General features: G+C 48.5%; 1 protein-coding gene across 2 annotated transcripts; it reads left to right on the forward strand.

The window, feature by feature from the left end:
- The first annotated feature begins 486 nt into the window (after positions 1 to 486).
- On the forward strand, positions 487 to 17028 carry LOC102409217 (SIGLEC family-like protein 1). 2 transcript variants are annotated; one of them, XM_025269529.3, is made up of 7 exons: positions 487 to 913; positions 1179 to 1330; positions 10329 to 10467; positions 12297 to 12572; positions 12687 to 12792; positions 14750 to 14906; positions 16262 to 17028. In XM_025269529.3, exons 3-7 carry the CDS (start codon positions 10443 to 10445, stop codon positions 16301 to 16303), a joined length of 606 nt encoding a protein of 201 aa, XP_025125314.1. In that variant the 5' UTR covers positions 487 to 913; positions 1179 to 1330; positions 10329 to 10442; the 3' UTR covers positions 16304 to 17028. The 2 variants fall into 2 exon arrangements, with proteins under 2 accessions (XP_025125314.1, XP_006065969.2); XM_006065907.4 differs by lacking the exon at positions 1179 to 1330.
- The last annotated feature ends 1872 nt before the right edge of the window (positions 17029 to 18900 follow it).

Below are 18900 nucleotides of genomic sequence, written 5' to 3' on the forward strand. Positions count from 1 at the left end.
TTCATTTTGGTTTTCAAATAATTTCAAATTATGTCATTATAAACAAGGCTGCTGCTGCTGCTGCTAAGTCGCTTCAGTCGTGTCCAACTCTGTGCGACCCCATAGAAGGCAGCCCACCAGGCTCCCCTGTCCCTGGGATTCTCCAGGCAAGAACACTGGAGTGGGTTGCCATTTCCTTCTCCAATGCATGAAAGTGAAAAGTGAAAGTGAAGTCGCTCAGTCGTGTCCGACTCTTCGCAACCCCACGGATTGCAGCCCACCAGGCTCCTCCGCCCATGGGATTTTCCAGGCAAGAGTACTGGAGTGGGGTGCCATTGCCTTCTCCATAACAAGGGTACATCGCTAATAATTCTCACTTCCTAAACATCAACCCTCCCTCTCAGGAACCAAACTAAACCACTCAGTCACTGACTGGCTGGGAGGCAGGCCCGTGCAGTCGCTGATTGGCTGCCGCATATACGCTTACGTCACACGCTCAAGAGGCACGCAGCCAGGATCTAGGATGGTTTCCACACAGCCTTCTTTTTGTAGATACATAGGTCGTCGTGGGGCCTCACGAGGCCTCACGGGGCTGCACTCCGGCTGTTGGCTCTCCTGTCAGTTGTTGAGTGGAGAACCTGCGCTGGCACTGGCCGAACTGGGCTTCCATGAGAGTCGGGCATCTCTGTCAGTCACTGTGACCCTTGGACAGTTAGGCGGCCGGAGGTGGGTGAGGCCTCCCAAGGTGGCTGTCCGGCCTGAGAGGCCCCCGGGACCAATTCTGGATCAGGTTGGAAGGCTCCCTGAGAGCCAGCTCACCAGCTAGTCGGTCAGTTCACCGGAGCCTGTCTCTGTATTCGTCAGCCTGCCACCAAGTGGGTCACCCGGTCAGCCTGAACAGCAGCCAGGGGATCACCAATCTGCCAATAAGACCGTAAGTCTCTAGGTCAACGGAGGATCAGGCTAGTGCCCTGATGAGTCTGCAGTGAGTCCCCTCATAAATCATTTAATCGGATAATCCACCCCCTTCACAGCCTGCCCTGTTAATCAGTCCAATTAGGCTCCCTGTAAATCAGCTTCCTAATAAGCTAATCCCCCTACCAGGCACTCAGTCATTAGTCACACAGTTATCCTGCGTGTAAACCAGCTAATCGGTTTCACTGTTAGTCCTTGATTTCTCTTGAAAATTCGTTTTCCAGGCTCCTAAGTAGGTCAGTCATCCAAAAGTCAGTCCTGCCCTTACCAAGTCTGGAAAGGTCGCTGCATCTCTTGCACTCTGCTTCGGAAATATACAGACAGAGGTGTGCTGAGGTCAAAGAACCGTCTGGGGCCCTTGGAACCAGAGACAAAGGTAAAATTGAGAGGAGAGGTGATGGATGAAGGGAAATAGAAGGAGATGGGGAAAAGAGGGTGCATGAGGAGTCACTCAACTCACCTCTAAAGGCTGGCAGAGAGGAGCAAGAGGAAATCAGAATTTTAGAGCTTGGCTGATCATTACATCTCAAACAATCAAGCTCACTCATGTTATAGATGAAGAAATAAAAGGAGGGACTTCCCTTGTGTTCCAGTGGCTAAGACTCTGTGCTCCCAATGGAGGGAGGCTCAGTTCGATCCCTGGGCAGGGAACTAGATCCCATGAGCCGCAGCTAAGATGCCATGGAGTCAAATAGATAAATGCAGATTAAAAAAGAAAGAAAAAAAAAAAAAAAAACCCAGAGAGGGTAAAATAGTTGACCAAGGTTATTTAGTGATTTACTGGCCAAGCCTGGGCCAGGACCCAGACAGGGCTCATCCCAACACCCAAATGCAGTTTTAAATTGGAGAAAGGAAAAGGGAATAAAAATGGCAGTGCAGAAAGGGAATGGCTGTAGGGTGTGAAGAAGAGAAAATACTATCATTTCACCCCAGAATCTATGCTCAGTACAGTAAGGATCTCCAGAGCTGCCCCCCTGGGCTAAGCCATTATCACACTTTCTGACTGGCTGCATGGTCTCCCACTGGTCTCTGTGCTTTCGCTCTAGCCCCTCATGTGGTCCATTTTCCACACAGCAGCAGAGGGAACTCAACACCAAACTAATCAGTTTACAGTCACACCTCTTAATACACTCCAATGGAATTGCATTCATATTCCTCCTTGTGCCTTTTAGGAGCTGAGCCCACCTGGTATCTGACCTTGTCTCATGCCAGTCTCCCCGCCCCTCACTGCACTTCAGCAGCTCACTTTTTTTTTTCTCTCTCTTAACCATGCTAAACTCCTCAAGCTTTGCAGTTGCTGTTCCCTCAACCTGCAATTTTCCTTCCCCCAGTGTGGCCTGGCTTTCCTTCCTCTAGGTTTCTGCTCAGATGTCACTTCCTCCAAGAAGCCTTCTTTGACCACCCTATCTAAACTGTTTCCCCATTGTCCCCCATCCCATAATTCCTATCGTGTTGTCCTGGGTTCTTTTTCTTCATTGTATTTACAGTTATCAAGTTATGCTCACCATCAGCTTGATTTTTGAGGACAGGGATTGTGTCATTCTTGCTTACTGCTAAAACCCTAAAATAGTCCCTGGCATAAAGGAGATGCTCAAACATGTTGGTTGACTGAAAGAATGAATGAAGAGTGCCATCACAAAGGCATGTGCTTCTTGGGACTTCTCTGGTGGTCCAGTGGTTAGGACTCTGTGCTGCTGATGTAGAAGGCCCGGGTTTGATCCTTCCTGGGGGAACTAAGATCCCACATGCTGGCTGTGTGTCATGGCCAAAAACAAAAACGGCATGTGCTTCTCGAGAAAGGTTCCTGAGAAGGGGAAGACTGCTCTTTGATGTAGAGTTTCTGTAGAGTGGTAGGGGATGAGATCAGACAAGGAAAGGGAATGGAGGGAATGGACCATGTTATGCAGAACTTTGCCTTTTACTCTTGAGTGAGATGAGAACCGTTTGGAGAGTTTTGAGAAGAGAAGAGGGCAGGATGATACTGAGGTGTTGATGGAAGCCCTCCAGCTGCCATACGGGGAGTAGCATGTACAGGACAAGATGAAGCAGCCAAGCCAATGAGAAGATCATCGCAGCCATCTGGGTGAGAGGACGGTGGTTTGGGCCAGGGTGGCGGCAGTGCAGTGGATTAGAAGTGGCCAGACTTTGAATATATTTTGGAAAACAACACCAACAGGATTTTCTGACATATAAAAGAGTATCAAAGTGGACTCTGAGGTCTTGATTCTTGATTTCTTCCTGAACATGATTTTATTTGATTTAGAGACATATTTCCTAAATTTAGGTGATTGACTTTTTCCTTTTTATGAGACGAGGGCTGTGTTGCTGCGTGTGTGCTCAGTCTTGTCCAACTCTTTTCAACCCCGTGTACTGTAGCCCACCAGGCTCCTCTGTCCATGGGATTCTCTGGGCAAGAATACTGGAGTGGCTTGCCATTTCCTTCTCCAGTGGAGCTTCCCGATGCAGGGATCGAATCCACATCTTCTGCATTGGCAGAAGGATTCTTAACCTCTGAGCACCTGGGAAGCCCTGAGAATAGGGCAATGCTGTTTAAACATTTAATAGTAATTTGTACAGTACCCGTAGTGCCAGTTGGCCAGAGAATTTGGGGAGCTTATAATCTCTACACTCTTGAAAGTTGGTGTGGAAAAAGAGAAACGAGTTTTAAGTTCATCTCTAACTGTATTTGCTCAGCGACTCTGGGAAAATCACTTATTTGTCTGAGTTTCCATTTTCTCCTCTGTGAAGAGGAAATCATAACACTTAATTCCATAGGGCTTGTGGAAATAAATGAAAACCACCCAAATGAGAACAAACAGGCTGTTGATTCAGAGCTTGCTGTAGTGAGAGAGCCAGCCACCACCATTTGCATTCGGCAAAGACTACAAAGGCGGGCAGGGCAGTGGGAGTCCTTTAGAGTGGAAGAAAGTGAAGGAGTGTCAGCTGTGTTGGGAGATGATTTTAATCATGAGAAGGTTGGAGGGTTAGCACCTTCTGTGGCTGGATTGGAAAGCATATTTGGTTTTCCTTGGTTGGTTCTGAGCTGGAAACGGGGGTAGATAATAAGGAACCTGATACTTACGGGCCAAACGCTGACTGTTCTCGGCTAACTGTCACTGCAGTAGTGGTTTGCTTTCCTGGACTAGTTGCTGGTAATTGAGGACCAGAGTCATCTATGTCGTACGGCTGAGACTTGAGGGTCATATCTAGTCTGGCTATTGTTTCTGTATATTCAGTCTCTCAGGTTGTTGACGGGCATGTAAATGAGACTATATGTATGTGAAATTGACAGATACATAGGAAACAATAAATACTAGTTTAAGTTAAAGGTTTTTAAAATCTCATTATGGCCTAATTAGGTGATTCCTTCTTTTTTTCCACTTACTAATCCATCTTTGCTGCCCAAGTGGCTCAGCCTGCAATGCAGGAGATGCCAGTTGGATCCCTGGTTGGGGAACTAAGATTCCGCATGCCACGAGGTGCAGCCAAAACAAAAATAAATAAAACTTTTACATAAATGAAATGATCAATTTTTCATTTCTCCACTGTCCATGGAATTCTCCAGGCAAGAATACTGGAGTGGGTTGCCATTCCCTTTTCCAGGGGATCTTCCTGACCCAGGGATCGAACCTGGTTCTCCCACATTGCTGGCAGACTCTTTACAGAATTGTATGAAAATGGTATATAAGAGAGCATGCACCTACCATCCAGCTTAAAATTTAAAACACTCACCTTTTGTACCCCTTCCCCAACCATATCTCCCACTAAAATCTAGCAATAACTGCTACCTTGAATTTAGCACACATCATTCTATGTAGTAAGGAATTTAATGGAGCCCAAAGACAGGTCTGGCCTTTGCCCTTGGATTCCAGGAGGTATAATCTCTAAACCCTGGGAAGTCCTGCCTGATGGAGAGTCTCTGTTTGCCCGAGGTCCTAGCATCACACTGAAGAGTCTTCAACCATGATTAAGGGCAGGAGCTGGCCGCACAAGACAGTTTAACAACGTGATTTCCAGTGGGGTCTTTGGATCCTGTGGTACCAGTTCACCTTCAGAAGGAGCAGGAGAATAAAATCTGCCGCAAGGTCCAATAAAAACTCTGGTCACAGGGTTTGGGTGAGCTTCTCTGGTTGTCAGTCTTCTGGGCCTGTTGTCAGGCATTAACTCCAGAACAGTTAAGTTGCTCTGTCTCTGACTCCTTGGGGAGAGGAGAACAGGAAGCTGTCTGGCTGGAACTTTCCCAGACTCTGCCCTCTGTGCTCCTTCTCTTGGCAGATTCTAATCTGTGTCCTTAGTTGCAAAAACCAGTAACCTAAAACAGCTTTCAGTGAATTCTGGAAGTGGATTCTTTTTGTTTCCTATTTTTGGCTGAACCCTGCAGCATATGGGATCTTCGTTCCCTGACAAGGGATTGAACTCATGACCCCTGCATCAGAAGTGCTGAGTCTTAACCACTGGACCACTAGGGAAGTCCTTTTGTGAATTCTGGGAGTACTTCCAGTGAATTATCAAATCTGAGGGTAGTCTTGAGGGCCCCCAAACTTTCAATAGATGTCAAAAATGAGAGGCTTTTAGGGACCCCTGCAATCTGCAGTCACTGTCAGGAATGAGGCATCTTGCAGACCGTTCCCTAGCTTTGCTGCTGGCATAGAAATGAAATCCACTAGAGCAAACAGGACCCACTGAAGCACATCATTTGGGAAAAGGAAGGATGAGGACACGCGATGATGACTCTGATTCCTGGGTGGCCCCAGGGTTACTCAAGGGTTCCTGAAATACAACTGTTCTGTAATTAGTTACAGGAGGTTAAGGGTTACCTTTTTTTTTTTTTTTTTTAATGATGGATACAACATCCAAGAAGTTGACTCACTGAATGCATAAAAAAATGCAACATAACAAGAACAAGCTAAATGCATGATCCTGGGTTATTTTTATCTGTAATAGCTAACATGAAAGAAAAGGAAAAGGCCGGGCTGGATCCTGACACAGAGCCCAGTTTGGGTTCTGTCCAGCCCAAGATAAAGCTGTTAGCCTCGGGGCTGCTGCTACTAAAGGGAAGCGTTATGTTGAAACCACAGGGAGCACAAAACATTAAAGTGATTCACCATAGAATGAAGAAAGATGAAGGGGAGAGTCAAAGTCTGACAAAGTGGAAATCTTTAAACAGTCCTTAAGAAATGGGATAAATAGGAACTTCCCCGGTGGTCCAATGGTTAAGAATCCTCCTGACAGTTCAGAGGACATGGGTTCCATCCCTGGTCCAAGAAGATTCCACATGTCAGAGGGGCAACTCAGCCTATGAGCCTAGAGCCTGTGCTCCACAACCGAGAAGCCACTGCAATGAGAAACCCACGTGCTGCAAATAGAGCAAGCCCACATGCAGCAACGAAGACCCAGCCCAGCCAAAAATTAATAGATTAATTTTAAAAAAGAATTGGGATAAAGGGGACATTGATGGGGTCAAAACAAAGGTCTCAGTGCAGCACGCTGGGAGACTGGGTGGACCCGTGGGAACCCTGGATCGTCCCCCAGCATTGAAGGACCTCAATCAAGTCTGCTCTATCTACCCTAGTTTGGGGGAATTTAAAAAGCCACAAGACAGATAGGACAATGAGAAATCTGACTGCAAATCACCTGAGGTGATGGTCCCATAACCTAATCAAGATAAAGATTCATTAAAGGGCCTGGGTTCCTTGACCCCACTTCCAGCAGGGCACTCAAAGCCATATGCACATTAGCAATAAAACGGAGACATGTTTCTGAGACTCCTTAACATGGGAGCCTCATGCTCTGTGATTCTAAAACTTGTTTAGTCACTCAGTCATGTCTGACTCTTTGTGAACCCCATGAACTGCAGCAAGCCAGGCTCCCCTGTCTTTCACTATCTCTCAGAGTTTGCTCAAATTCATGACCATTGAGTCAATGATGCTATCTAACCATCTCATCCTCTGTCGTCCCCTTTCTCCTTTTGCCTTCAGTCTTTCCCAGCATCAGGGTCTTTCCAATACGTCGGCTCTTTGCATCATGTGGCCAAAGCATTGGAGCTTCAGCTTCAGTATCAGTCCTTCCAATGAATATTCAGGGTTGATTTCCTTTAGCCTTGACTAGTTTGAACTCTTTGCTGCCCACGGGACTCTCAAGAGTCCTCTCCAGCACCACAATTTGAAAGCATCAATTCTTTGGTGCTCTGCCTTCTTTATGGTCCAACTCTCCCATCTGTACATGACTACTGGAAAAACCATAGCTTTGACTATACAGACCTTTGTTAGCAAAGTGATGTCTCTGCCTTTTTGATACGCTGTCTAGGTTTGTCATAACTTTCCTTCCAAGGGGCAAGAATCTTTTAATTTCGTGACTGCAGTCACCATCTGCAAAGATTTTGGAGCCCAAGAAAATAAAATCTGTCACTGCTTCCACTTTTTCTCCTCCTATTTGCCATGAAGTGATGGGACCGGATGCTAGTCAGTCCTAATAGGAGTTATAGTTGAATGGGGAAGCTATGGAAATTCAAGAATTGATGGGATTACTGTGGGAGTTTAGAGGAAGATTGGAATGTTTAAACAGATTCCCTGGAAAGTCATTGGATCTCCTCTACCTCAATGTATTAATAGATACCTTGTATGACTGGGGAACATTTCCCCTTTCTAGTATTATTAAACAGGAGACATGTAAATCCTCCCTTCAACCAAAATTGATTGGATATAATAAATGGAAGCCAATAAATCTACCCAAACCCACACAGGCTGTTAATTTGAAAAGTACAGGATGTCTGGCGGAAAAAAGAAGTTAAAAGCCCAGTGTCTGATTGGCCTATTTGGATTTTGGGGCACACGCACATATTCTACACCAGGGATTGTTGCTAGCCCCTGTCTATAAAATTACTGGAAAGAAGTCTCGGAATCCTTATGCAGACCAGAGTTTATGGCAAAAGCCAACGAGCTCCACAGTGGCGGCTGCTGGAATATTTTACCAGAAATCAATTGAGACCAACCCAGTGTCTGAGGCCATAAAATAACCCTGGAACCTGATGTCTTTGGTAATGCTTGATTAAAATGCTAATAAGGAAGGTCATGCCCAGACGTATTTCTTCATTCTGCCTCTTTCCCAGGAATTATTGCAGAATTATTGCAGAAATGGCCCAGAGAGGAAAAACAGTTGTCTGTGGTTTCCCAATGAATCAGTGTCATAGCTGACAGAATCGGCACTCAAACCCTGGGCTCCTGCTCTGAAGTCGGTGCTTTTCAAAAAAAACAAGTGTGTGTGTGGGGGGAATAGTTTCAAGGAAGGTGAGATTGATGTGAACATTGTATCAGTGACTATCAAACAAGTTCGTTTCTAAGCTCTGCAGAGGGCACAGGGGTCTATTTGATACAGGATTGTCAAGGTTGATATAGCTTGTCGGGAGGGAGCTGGGTGGGGGAGGGATGGATTGGGAGTACAGAATGGATAAACAACAAGGTCCTATATTCAATATCTTGTGATAAACCATAATGGAAAAGAATATATATATATATAGGGATTCCCTCATAGCTCAGATGGTAAAGAAATCTGCCTGCAATGCAGGAGACCTGGGTTCAATTCCTGGGCCAGGGTGATCCCCTGGAGAAGGAAATGGCAACCCACTCCAGTATTCTTGCCTGTCATAAGAGTCAGACACAACTTAGCAACTAAACCACCACTATATATATATATATATATATATATATGTATATATATATTGTGTCCATCGCTAAGTAGTGTCCGACTCTTGCGACCCCATGGACTGCAGCCCACCAGGGGATTCTCCAGGCAAGAATACTGGAGTGGGTTGCCATTTCCTTCTCCAGATATAAAACTGAGTCTCTTTGCTGTACAGCAGAAATGAACATTAAATCAACCATACATCAATTAAAAAAAGATGTGCAGAGCTAGGCTGTGCAGGGTTGGCATAGCAGCTCTCCAAGGCCATCAGGGAACTAGGCTTCTTGAATTGCTCTGTTAAAGCATCCTTAAGTGAACATCAACCATGACTGGCTTTCTTCTTCATGGTTACCTCATGGTTGCCAAATTGCTGCTCCACCTCCCTTATCACATCCATATTCTAGGAGGAAGAAGAAGGAAGTGACAGGAAAGAGGAAAGGACAGTATCAGGAAAGTAAAAACTTCCCCAAGAATCCCCAGCTCACTTCCACTAAAGCAATGTCACACGGTCCCCTCTTAACTGCAAAGGAGGCCAAAGTAGTGCTTGAGCGGGCAATATTGCATCCCTAAACAGGCTGAATTTGTTGAGTAATGAAGAGCAGGGTAGGTTACTATCTGGCATCTGCACAAAAACAAATCACTCTTGCCATGAAGAAAAAGTCACTTCTCCAGAAAAGAACAAATAACCCCTACTTGATAGGGGCTTCCCTGGTGGTCCAGTGGTTAAGACTCCACCTCCCAATGTAGGCAACACAGGTTCCATCCCTGGTCAGGGAACTAAGATCCCACCTGCTGCGGAGCAACTAAGTGCCCTGTAGCCAGCGTGCTGCAACTAAGACACAATGCAGCCTTTTTTTTTTTTTTAATCACTTGGTAATTCTGGGAGGGGAGAGATTACCTACTTCTGACTGGGTGGGGCAATCAGGAAAGGCTGCATCAAGGAAGCAGCATTGAACTCAGTTATGAAATTGAAGAAGGATTTGAATGTGGACAGAGGAGAGCTACAGAAGGAAAAGCTAGGAAACAGAAGAGTCCCTGATGACGGGAGAGCTATGTTTAGGGTGAAATTTGGAAAGGGGAGCATTGGGAAAAGGTTGAGAAAGACACAGGGACATAAGACAAGGGTGAAGCAAACTTGTGGGGACCCTCATTTACAACGCAAGAAGGTTTGGAACTTTTCCCATCAGCAGTAGGAACCCCCATCCGTTTTTATTCCCCCTAAATGTTAAACTGGTCCCATCCTGTCCATTTCTCACAGCCTGTGCACCAGCTCCAGCCTGCCATTCTTCCCCAGTCACCACCTCTCTCCCCTGACCACCTGGCCTGTGGTCACTCCCCCTCCAAGCCATTTTTCACCAGGGCCCCAGGGGGACATTCCAAACCCCCAGACCTGACCCTGTCTCCCTGTGGCACACAGTTTATGAGGTACCCATAAACTTTAGAGGAAGCCTGCAGACCTGGGACTAAACACCCTCCTAAGGGGGCTGGGGAGGGAAGTGACAGACTAGGAGGGGAAGGAGACGTGCCTTCGGGGCATCACAGAGGATCACGGTGGTGCCCTCCTGTCTGCAGGCCCTCAGGCATCACATCCCACAGAATTCCTGCTTCTCAGAGGGGACACGGCTTCAGGATGACTGAAGAGGCCGAAGCCCCCGGCTGGCTAAGAGTTCTTTCTGCTCTCCCCACCCCCGCAGCCTCTTCCAGGTATTCATCACATCACCCCTTCTGAACCAGACAGCTCCAGTTTCGGGGTCAGCTGTGGTCTAGGCCCCGGGCCTCTCCTGTGCCAAGAACAACTGCTGCTTCTCATGGCGCCGCCAGGGCTCCTGCTGGGTGAGTGGGAAGAGGCGCAGTGCTGGAGGGGTCTGAGGAAGCCGAGGCTCCAGAGCCAGGGCTGGGTCGGGCCATGGTGACATGAAACAAGAGGGCTTAAGGGTTTAGGGTGGACTTCCCTGATGGCTCAGCGGCAAAGAGTCTGCCTGGAATGCAGGGTTGTTCGCTGGGTCAGGAAGACCTGGAGGAGGAAACGGCAACCCACTCCAGTATTCTTGCCTAGGGAATCCCATAGAGAGAGGAGGCTGGTGGGCTACAGTCCATAGGGTCGCAAAAAGTTGGAAATGACCAAGCAGGCACGCTGGAGTGTAGGGCACCAAGGAACCAATGTGGGTTAAGCATCTGCGGGCCAGATTCTGGCAGGAGTGGGGGGCTTGGGGAGGTGGCAGGGGGCGCCTGGGCCAGGGAGTAGAGTTGAGGGCGAGCGTGGGAGCTCATCAGGGGTGTCTGAAGATATTTGAGCACAGAAGCCATCTGAATATTGCTAGCACTTTCCAAGTTCCAAAGTTAGTAAGTTTTTTTCAGCCTCTTTTGATCGCTCTCCATGGCCTGCTTACCCAGATGGTGAAAATGAATAATATGGAGGTCAGCAAGGGAAATGGAGGAGAGGCCTGCGAATTCCTCATCCCCTCAAGTGATCCAAATGGAAAGCCTAAGATCAAGGGCAACTGTTTAGGGGGAAATGACCCCTTTCCTCCAGTAACCCCAAACAATTCCAATGGCAAAGTACGTGGAAATGCTAAGGACTGATTCCTCATTATTGGAGACCTTGAAGAGCATGACTATCCCTTATTAACCCACAATCTCACTGGATGGACCACGTGTCCGACCTGTTCTATGGAGAGTGAGGCAGTTTCATGGTGTTCTCACTCAGAAATCAGCATAGCAGTCTTTGCTTAAGATGAATGCCCAGTCCACGTCCACCGGGATGGGGAAGAGGAAAATCTAAAAATGTTCATTGAATGGATGGTACGTGGTCCTGAATTGAGGCAGGAACACAGTAAACCTTAGACATTCATTGTATGCCTTTTCCAGTAATGATAGTGTGAGACAGGCTCAGGGAGTCTCTCTGTTTTCCAGACTAGGGAAGAGTAGAAGGGGAAGTGACTTGCCAGGAGCATCCAGACAGTGATGGAGGGAAAAATCTGACCACAGGTGGGGCTGGAAGGGCCAGAGCTGGGGACCCAAGGAAGAGAGTTACTGAGGTTGGGCAGTCTAGCCTGGTGGGGGTGGATAGATGAGGGATCGCAGGCAGTGCAGATCCTCAGGGGACTCCTCTGCCATCGGTCTGGAAAGTTGAGTGTTCCGGTTCAGGCCAGATGAGGAGAAAGGGTGAAGGGCAACTGGTCTGTGAGGCCTGACTCCTCTGGACTTCCAAAAAATATGTATATATTTTAATATATAATTTTGTTCACTTATTTATCTTTGACTTCCCTAGGTCTTCATTACTGTGCAGGCTTTTCTCTAGTTGCCGTGAGCAGGCTTCTCACTGCGGTGGCTCCTCTTGCTGCAGAGCACAGAACCTAGCGTGCCTGGCCTTCAGTAGTTCTGGCTCATGGGCCCAGTTGTTGTGGTTCCCGGGCTCTAGAGCACAGGCCCAGAAGTTGCGGCTTAGTTCTTCCATGGAATGTGGGATCTTCCAGGACCAGCAATTGAACCCGTGTCTCCTGCACTGGCAGGCAGATTCTTTACCAAAGAGCCACTGGGGAAGACCCAGAAAGTCTCTCTGAAGTTCCTGGTTTATCACAAATAAAGAAAAGGCTGGGTCCTGGAGGAGGCAGACAGGGAATCAGGATGCTTGCTGACTCCTGACCCTCCCTCCCCCACAGCCCCCACCATGCTGTTCGATTCCTCTTGCTCCTTGAAGAAGACTCTGCAGTGCAGCTGTTCCTTCCGTGGGACCCCCATGCCCTCCGTGCGGTGGCGGGTTGGGGGTGTTCCCGTGGCCATGAACCGCACAGGCTTTCGGGTGACTTCTACCACGCTTGGCCCCTGGGCCAACAGCACCATCCATCTGACCAAGCCACCTGAAACGGGCACGAGCCTTCTCTGTGAGGGCAGGAACCCAGAGGGAACCCACGCTCTGACCATCCTGCTGAAGTCAGGTGATAGTGGAGGGGCCCCGTGTGGGTGGGGAAGAGGGGGTGGGCCCTGGGGCCAGGGGAGGCAGCTGGGAGGTCCCCGGGGAGAACCCCTTCTCATGAGCTCTCTACCTCCAGGAAGGAGTCCTTTGGTTGCCCAGACTTTCATGAAAGGGCTGATTCGGGGTGTGTTCTATGGAGCCATCGGAGTCACACTGCTCTTCCTCTGCCTCGTCCCACTCATGTGAGTACTGAAGTTAAGATTCACCATAAGCTTAGTACAGCTTTAGGCAGCCTGTCTGTTGATGGGTGGGTTTGTGTTCCTGTCTTCCTTGTTGTTTGGCATGAGGTCAGGGTGGGGTGAGTTGGGAGAGTAGCACTGACATGTGTACCCTACCGTGTGTAAAATATTTAGCTAATGGGAAGCTGCTGGATAGCACGGGGAGCTCAGCTCCGTGCTCTGTGATGACCTGGAAGGGTGGGATGGGGGCGGGAGGGAGGGGGGCTCATGAGGGAGGGGATATAGGCATACATGCAGCTGATTCACTTGGTTGTACAGCAGAAACTATCACAACATCGTAAAGCAATAGTCCTCCAATTAAAAACATTCACCATTCAGCCTCTCCCACAGCCTGCTACCCCCAGGCCTGTGGCGCTGGATGGACCCCCCCACCCTTGAGGAACTCAGGGTCTGGCATCAAACAGGGTCCCCACAAGCCAGGGCCATGGGGACTATACAGGCCACAAAACAGGCCCAAGGGACCGAGGCTTTCAAAGAACTTCATAAAATAGAAAGCGGAGGAGGAAGTGAAACCAGCGGAGTCCCCAGGGAGCTGTCTCAAGCGGCAGCAGGGCTGAGCAGTTGCTCATGTGGTGGAAAGTCGTGTACAGAGACCCCGGGAACACAGCTGAGGAACTTCCGGTGTCTCTGTGCAACATCAGGTGCATTGAGAGTGCACCTAAGTAACAGCTAAAAACGAAGTTGATAAAGGTTCTTGGGGTTGGTTCATAAAGACTCCTGAGACTTGGCTAAATGTGTTGGCTGGAAGCCTAGAGTGAGAAGGGCAGAGATGCCAGGGCAGGGCAGAGAGCTGGGCAGGGGAGCCTCTGGCCAGTCCAGACATCTTGGAGTTAATCCTTAGAAGAGGATTAACTGGGTTGTCATTACATGCCCCCCCTCCACCAAAAAAACCCAGTTTGCCCTGCCACCCCACTCCTCTTCTTCATCCTGATGGACCCTGATGGACAGTTACTCCCAACTCTCTCTGCCTCTCATCACTTACCCAGCTCAGGCCTGGCTTAGATCGTGACACCAGCCTCTTGTCTCTCCCTCTCCAGACTGTGCCCACCCCAAGTTCACACCTCCCCTCCCAGCTGACTCCTTATGGTCCTCAACTAAGGATTAACTCCAAGACGTCTGGACTGGCCAGAGGCTCCCCTGCCCAGCTCTCCGCCCTGCCTCTGGCATCTCTGCCCTTCTCACTCCAGGCTTCCAGCCAGCATGTTTAGCCAAGTCTTAGGAGTCTTTATGAACCAACCCCAAGAACCTTTATCAACTTCATTTTTAGCTGTTACTTAGGTGCACTCTCAATGCACCTTTTTTTTGGGGGGGGGGGTGGACCATGCTACATGGCAGGCTTCCCTGGTGGCTCAGACGGTAAAGTGTCTGTCTACAATGCGGGAGACCTGGGTTCAATCCCTGGGTCAGGAAGATTCCCGGGAGAAGGAAATGGCAACCCATTGCAGTACTCTTGCCTAGAAAATCCCATGGGTAGAGGAGCCTGGTGTCCATGGTCGCAAAGAGTCAGACACGACTGAGCGACTTCACTTTCTATGCTACATGGCATGTAGAATCTAGTTCCTCGACCAGGGATTGAACTGGTGACCCCTGCAGTGGGAGCAGTGAATGCTAACCACTTGACCACCAGGGAAATCCCTGGGGAGCTATGTTTTAAGTATAGCCAGCTGGACTTGAAGACCAACAAGAATCAGAGTTTGCAAAGCCCTTTCTTGCTGACCTCATCTGAGCCCCACAGCCTGACAAGCATGTGTCTCTGTTGTCCACGATAGGAAAGCAATCCCCAGAGAGGCTGCATGGCTCATCCCAGACAACCCAGGCTCTAAACCAGCATTTCCCAGTGAGATCAGAGCCCGTATTGTGGGTGGAGAGCCAGAACTGATCAAGAACGTCTTTTCCTTAGAGCGAAACATATCAGAATGAAGCAGGCAAAGAAAATTGCAGCAATGAAGGCAGAAAAGAGCCCTAAAATCAGAGGCCGCCAAGGACTTGAGACATCTCTAAGGCCCAAGGAACCAGGAAAATCCAGAGTCACCCCGTCTCCTGAGCAGCAGATATTGGTAGGTACCCCATGTGTCTGGAATCCAGCCTATCAGAATAACGATCACAAGACCCATGAGGAGAGGCACATACAGTGTGTAAAGGCAGTATTAATACCATCCTCGGTCTTACAGGACTTCTAGAATGCCAGAGCATACTTGCTGCTGCTGCTGCTAAGTCGCTTCAGTCGTGTCCGACTCTGTGCGACGCAATGGACGGCAGCCCACCAGGCTCCCCTGTCCCTGGGATTCTCCAGGCAAGAACACTGGAGTGGGTTGCCATTTCCTTCTCCAATGCATCAAAGTGAAAAGTGAAAGTGAAGTTGCTCAGTCATGTCCGACCCTCAGCGACCCCATGGACTGCAGCCTTCCAGGCTCCTCTGTCCACGGGATTCTCCAGGCAAGAGTACTGGAGTGGGGGTGCCATTGAACACACTTACACATCATCTTATAGATGGTGACGCTAAGACCCAGGGAGGGGAAGACAGGTGAAAATTAAGAGGAGTAACTTGAAGGGTCATTAGAATCAGCAACTCATTCCCCCTCCACACACACACACACTCACACACACACACTGAGTCCCCATTGAGAAGAGGATTGGGAGAACCTCTAACAGCAATTGTAGCATTGGAGGGGAAATCAAAGGGTTTGGTCTCTGAGCGCTTGGCAGGCTGTAGTCAGCACAGCCTGTAGGTGCCACAGGCCTAGGTCAGCCTGAAAGACTTGAAGAGCAGGCCACGCCCAGGTTACCCCTTTATTTGTCCTGCATCCCCCTATCCTCAGCAGGGCTTAGAGGGGTCAGCACTGAGTAGCTGGCTCTCACTGTTCTTAAGTCATTATGATTCTCTAGGGCCAGAAGCACCCTGCTGCTCTCCTTACACCCTGCACTGGGAGCTGGTGTCCCTCTGTGAGTCAACCAGACATCTGTTAAATTCCACCAGTATTTCCTGCAGTATCTCCTGTTCTCCATGCTGGGGTCTCAGAAGTGGACGGGGCCCAGGCCCCGCCCTCAGAGCGGCCAGGCTGGTGGGGAAGGCAGCATCCCAGTAGCAGGGCTGGACTGGGGTGATGGTCGCCCAGAGGGGTGAGAGACTGAACCTCCCTGGAGAAGTCAGGCAAAACTTCCCAGGGGAGTCTGGGAACAGCTGGGTGGCTCGTGGTGCTGAGAATGCACAGGGAGGAAGGATCAGTAGGAGAAGACAGGGTGGCAGGCTCCAACCATGGGGATTTTTATGAAAGGTGAAGCCAATCCCTTGCTCCACACTGCCTTTAATTCAGTGCTCAAAGAAAGGGACAGAATTCTGTCCCTTTCAGATGTAGGTACCTCACCTCTAGACCTGTTCCAACATCCTTCTTTTCTTTGCTCTGCCCTGCAGGACCCATCACCCCAAACTTCCAAGACGAGCAGGATAAACTGAAGCTGACAAAGCCTGTGAAAACAACATTCATACCTGAAGTCCCCATCACACTTGGAGTCACCAAAGCCCATAGAATCCTTAGAGACCCCAGGAACACTGGAGTCTACAACAAACTTGGAGCCCCCAGAGTATCCTCGGCCCCCGAAGCCCTCTCCAGTCCCACCTGCCCCCTCACTGGTTATCCATTGAATAGGGTTACCTTGACCTGGTCTTTGAACCCCTGAAAGCAAACTACATGATATGTTTTTTGGATTAGCCAGAAGACAGGTGCTCCATCCTGGGAGCTCCTTCAAAAGAAGGAGAAATAAACATGAGACTGTGAAATATGTCCACCAAGAAATAGTTTTTGAGCCCCTATTATGCACCTAGTGCCTGAAATACATACACAAGAGCCATCACACACACGGATTGGATCCTTGCTTGAATGCTTAGTGGTCATGTCTTTGGATTCGATCTTTTGCCAACCCCACCCCTTCTCTTTGCACTTGAGTCTCCTTACTTGAGGTGTACCTGGGTAGAAAGTGAGTGAAAAGTGGTATTGAGAGATGTAGGAGGAGAAACAACATAAAAGCCCTGAATGCCATCACAAGACTTTGGGACCTTGTCCCAACTCCCTTAAATGTAAGTTCCATGAAAACAGGGGTCTTATCTGTCTTGCTTTCTACTTGTATCACCGGCACCAGAATGGTTCCTGAAATAGGCTTTAAAACATGTTTGTTGAATAACTGAGTGAATGAATAAACTGTTAGAAGGTTTGAAACAAAGAAATAGAGTGACTAGATATACAGTGAGAGACGATCCCAGGAGTGGTTATTGAGGTGTACTTTTTTAAGCTTAATTAATTCATTTTTGGCTGCACTGGGTCTTCATTGCTGCTTGAAGGCTTGTTCTAGTTGCAGTGAGTGGGGCTTCTCTTGTTGCAGAGTACAGGCTCTAGAGCACAGTTCAGTATTTGTGGTGTGTGGGCTTGGTTGCCCCGAGGCATGTGGAACACAATCTTCCCAGACCAGGGCTTGAACCTGTGTCCCCTGCACTGACAGACAGTCTTAACCACCAGACCACCAGCGAAGCCCTGAGGTGTATTTAGAAGAGGTAAGACTGGAGGCAGAGAGCCCAGTTAAATGGAGGTTATTGCAATATTTCTTGACCACAAAGGAATACAAGGAATGAGAACTGGATTCTGGCATGAGAATGGACCCCAGCTGTGTGTTTCCTTCAGAATGAATGACAACTTCCTTTTTTGGAGCCAGATGCTGGTAATTTTTCAGAGGGCAACGAAGAATTGATGCTTTTGAACTGTGGTGTTGGAGAAGACTCCTGAGAGTCCCTTGGACTGCAAGGAGATCCAACCAGTCCATCCTAAAGGAGATCAGCCCTGGGTGTTCTTTGGAGGGAATGATGCTAAAGCTGAAGCTCCAGTACTTTGGCCACCTCACGTGAAGAGTTGACTCATTGGAAAAGACTCTGATGCTGGGAGGGATTGGGGGCAGGAGGAAAAGGGGACGACAGAGGATGAGATGGCTGGATGGCATCACCAACTCAATGGACATGAGTTTGAGTGAACTCCGGGAGTTGGTGATGGACAGGGAGGCCTGGCGTGCTGTGATTCATGGGGTCACAAAGAGTCGGACACGACTGAGAGACTGAACTGAACTGAAAAAAAGTTTCAACTCTCTGCTGGGGCATTGTTTGTAAGTCTGAGGGTTCTCCCATCTGTCATCACCAGTGAGATGGTCATCTTGTGCTCAAGGCAGATTTGACAGAAGCCACCCGTGTATGCATGCAGTTCACACATCCCACAGAAATACAGGCACCTACCACGTACCATACAATGAGGCAAAGAAGCCAGACACTGGACCTCACGGTCTGCACAAAATTCTAGCTCAAAATGTTGACAATTGCCTGATGTCAAGCTGTTCTGGTGAAAAACTTACTTGAGCATTTAATTTACAAAAGAGGGATTGGACACACTGGCATATATAAGAAGCTATGTTTCAGGTTGAGGTCCCCTAATCGGCATTCCAGAGGTTGTGAAAAAGAACAACTTTACACTTCTCCAGAAACTCCTGTGACCGGGATGGGCTGAGATGTTCTCTGGGCCATCTTGGTGTTTGCCAGAGTATGTTGCACTGTATCTATCAGAAAGTCAGCTTGTCCCCACGGTCACAGTTACCTGGGGATCCTGGGGCATCATCAGAGTCTTCCCTCTACCACATGAGAGGCTCCTATCTGTCTTTTATTGTTTTCCTCTCTTCCGGTTACTCTCTCTCTGGGAATCCTCTGCTGCAGCCAGGTGAGTGGCTTTCAATCTTGTATCCTCTTGCTTCTTCCTCATTGTTCCCTGTTGTTGAACACTTTAAAAGAAACATCTACTACTTACGAAGGGTTCATTCCAAATGCACCATTTAACTTTTGTGATTTGCTTCTTATATCTGGGGTGCTTGGCTTAATTAAAGTCATGTTTACCATTCTCATATTTTCAGGGGCCTCAGGGCCTGTATCAGTGTGGTTCCTCTTTCTAGAAACTCTGATGAATCATCATTGGGTTTTGGTGTATCTCCTAAATTTTATCTAAGCTCTTTTGGCTGGGTACTCCT

The sequence above is a fragment of the Bubalus bubalis genome, chromosome 18 (assembly GCF_019923935.1).
Source record: "Bubalus bubalis isolate 160015118507 breed Murrah chromosome 18, NDDB_SH_1, whole genome shotgun sequence".
Taxonomy (NCBI): domain Eukaryota; kingdom Metazoa; phylum Chordata; class Mammalia; order Artiodactyla; family Bovidae; genus Bubalus; species Bubalus bubalis.

Bases quoted from the DNA above. Each gene is read 5' to 3' on its own strand.
- LOC102409217 (XM_025269529.3), top strand. From the start codon at position 10,443: ATGGCGCCGCCAGGGCTCCTGCTGG. The intron at 10,468-12,296 runs GTGAGTGGGAAG...CCTCCCCCACAG, and splicing joins GCCGCCAGGGCTCCTGCTGG to CCCCCACCATGCTGTTCGAT. The intron at 12,793-14,749 runs GTGAGTACTGAA...TCTTTTCCTTAG, and splicing joins CTCTGCCTCGTCCCACTCAT to AGCGAAACATATCAGAATGA.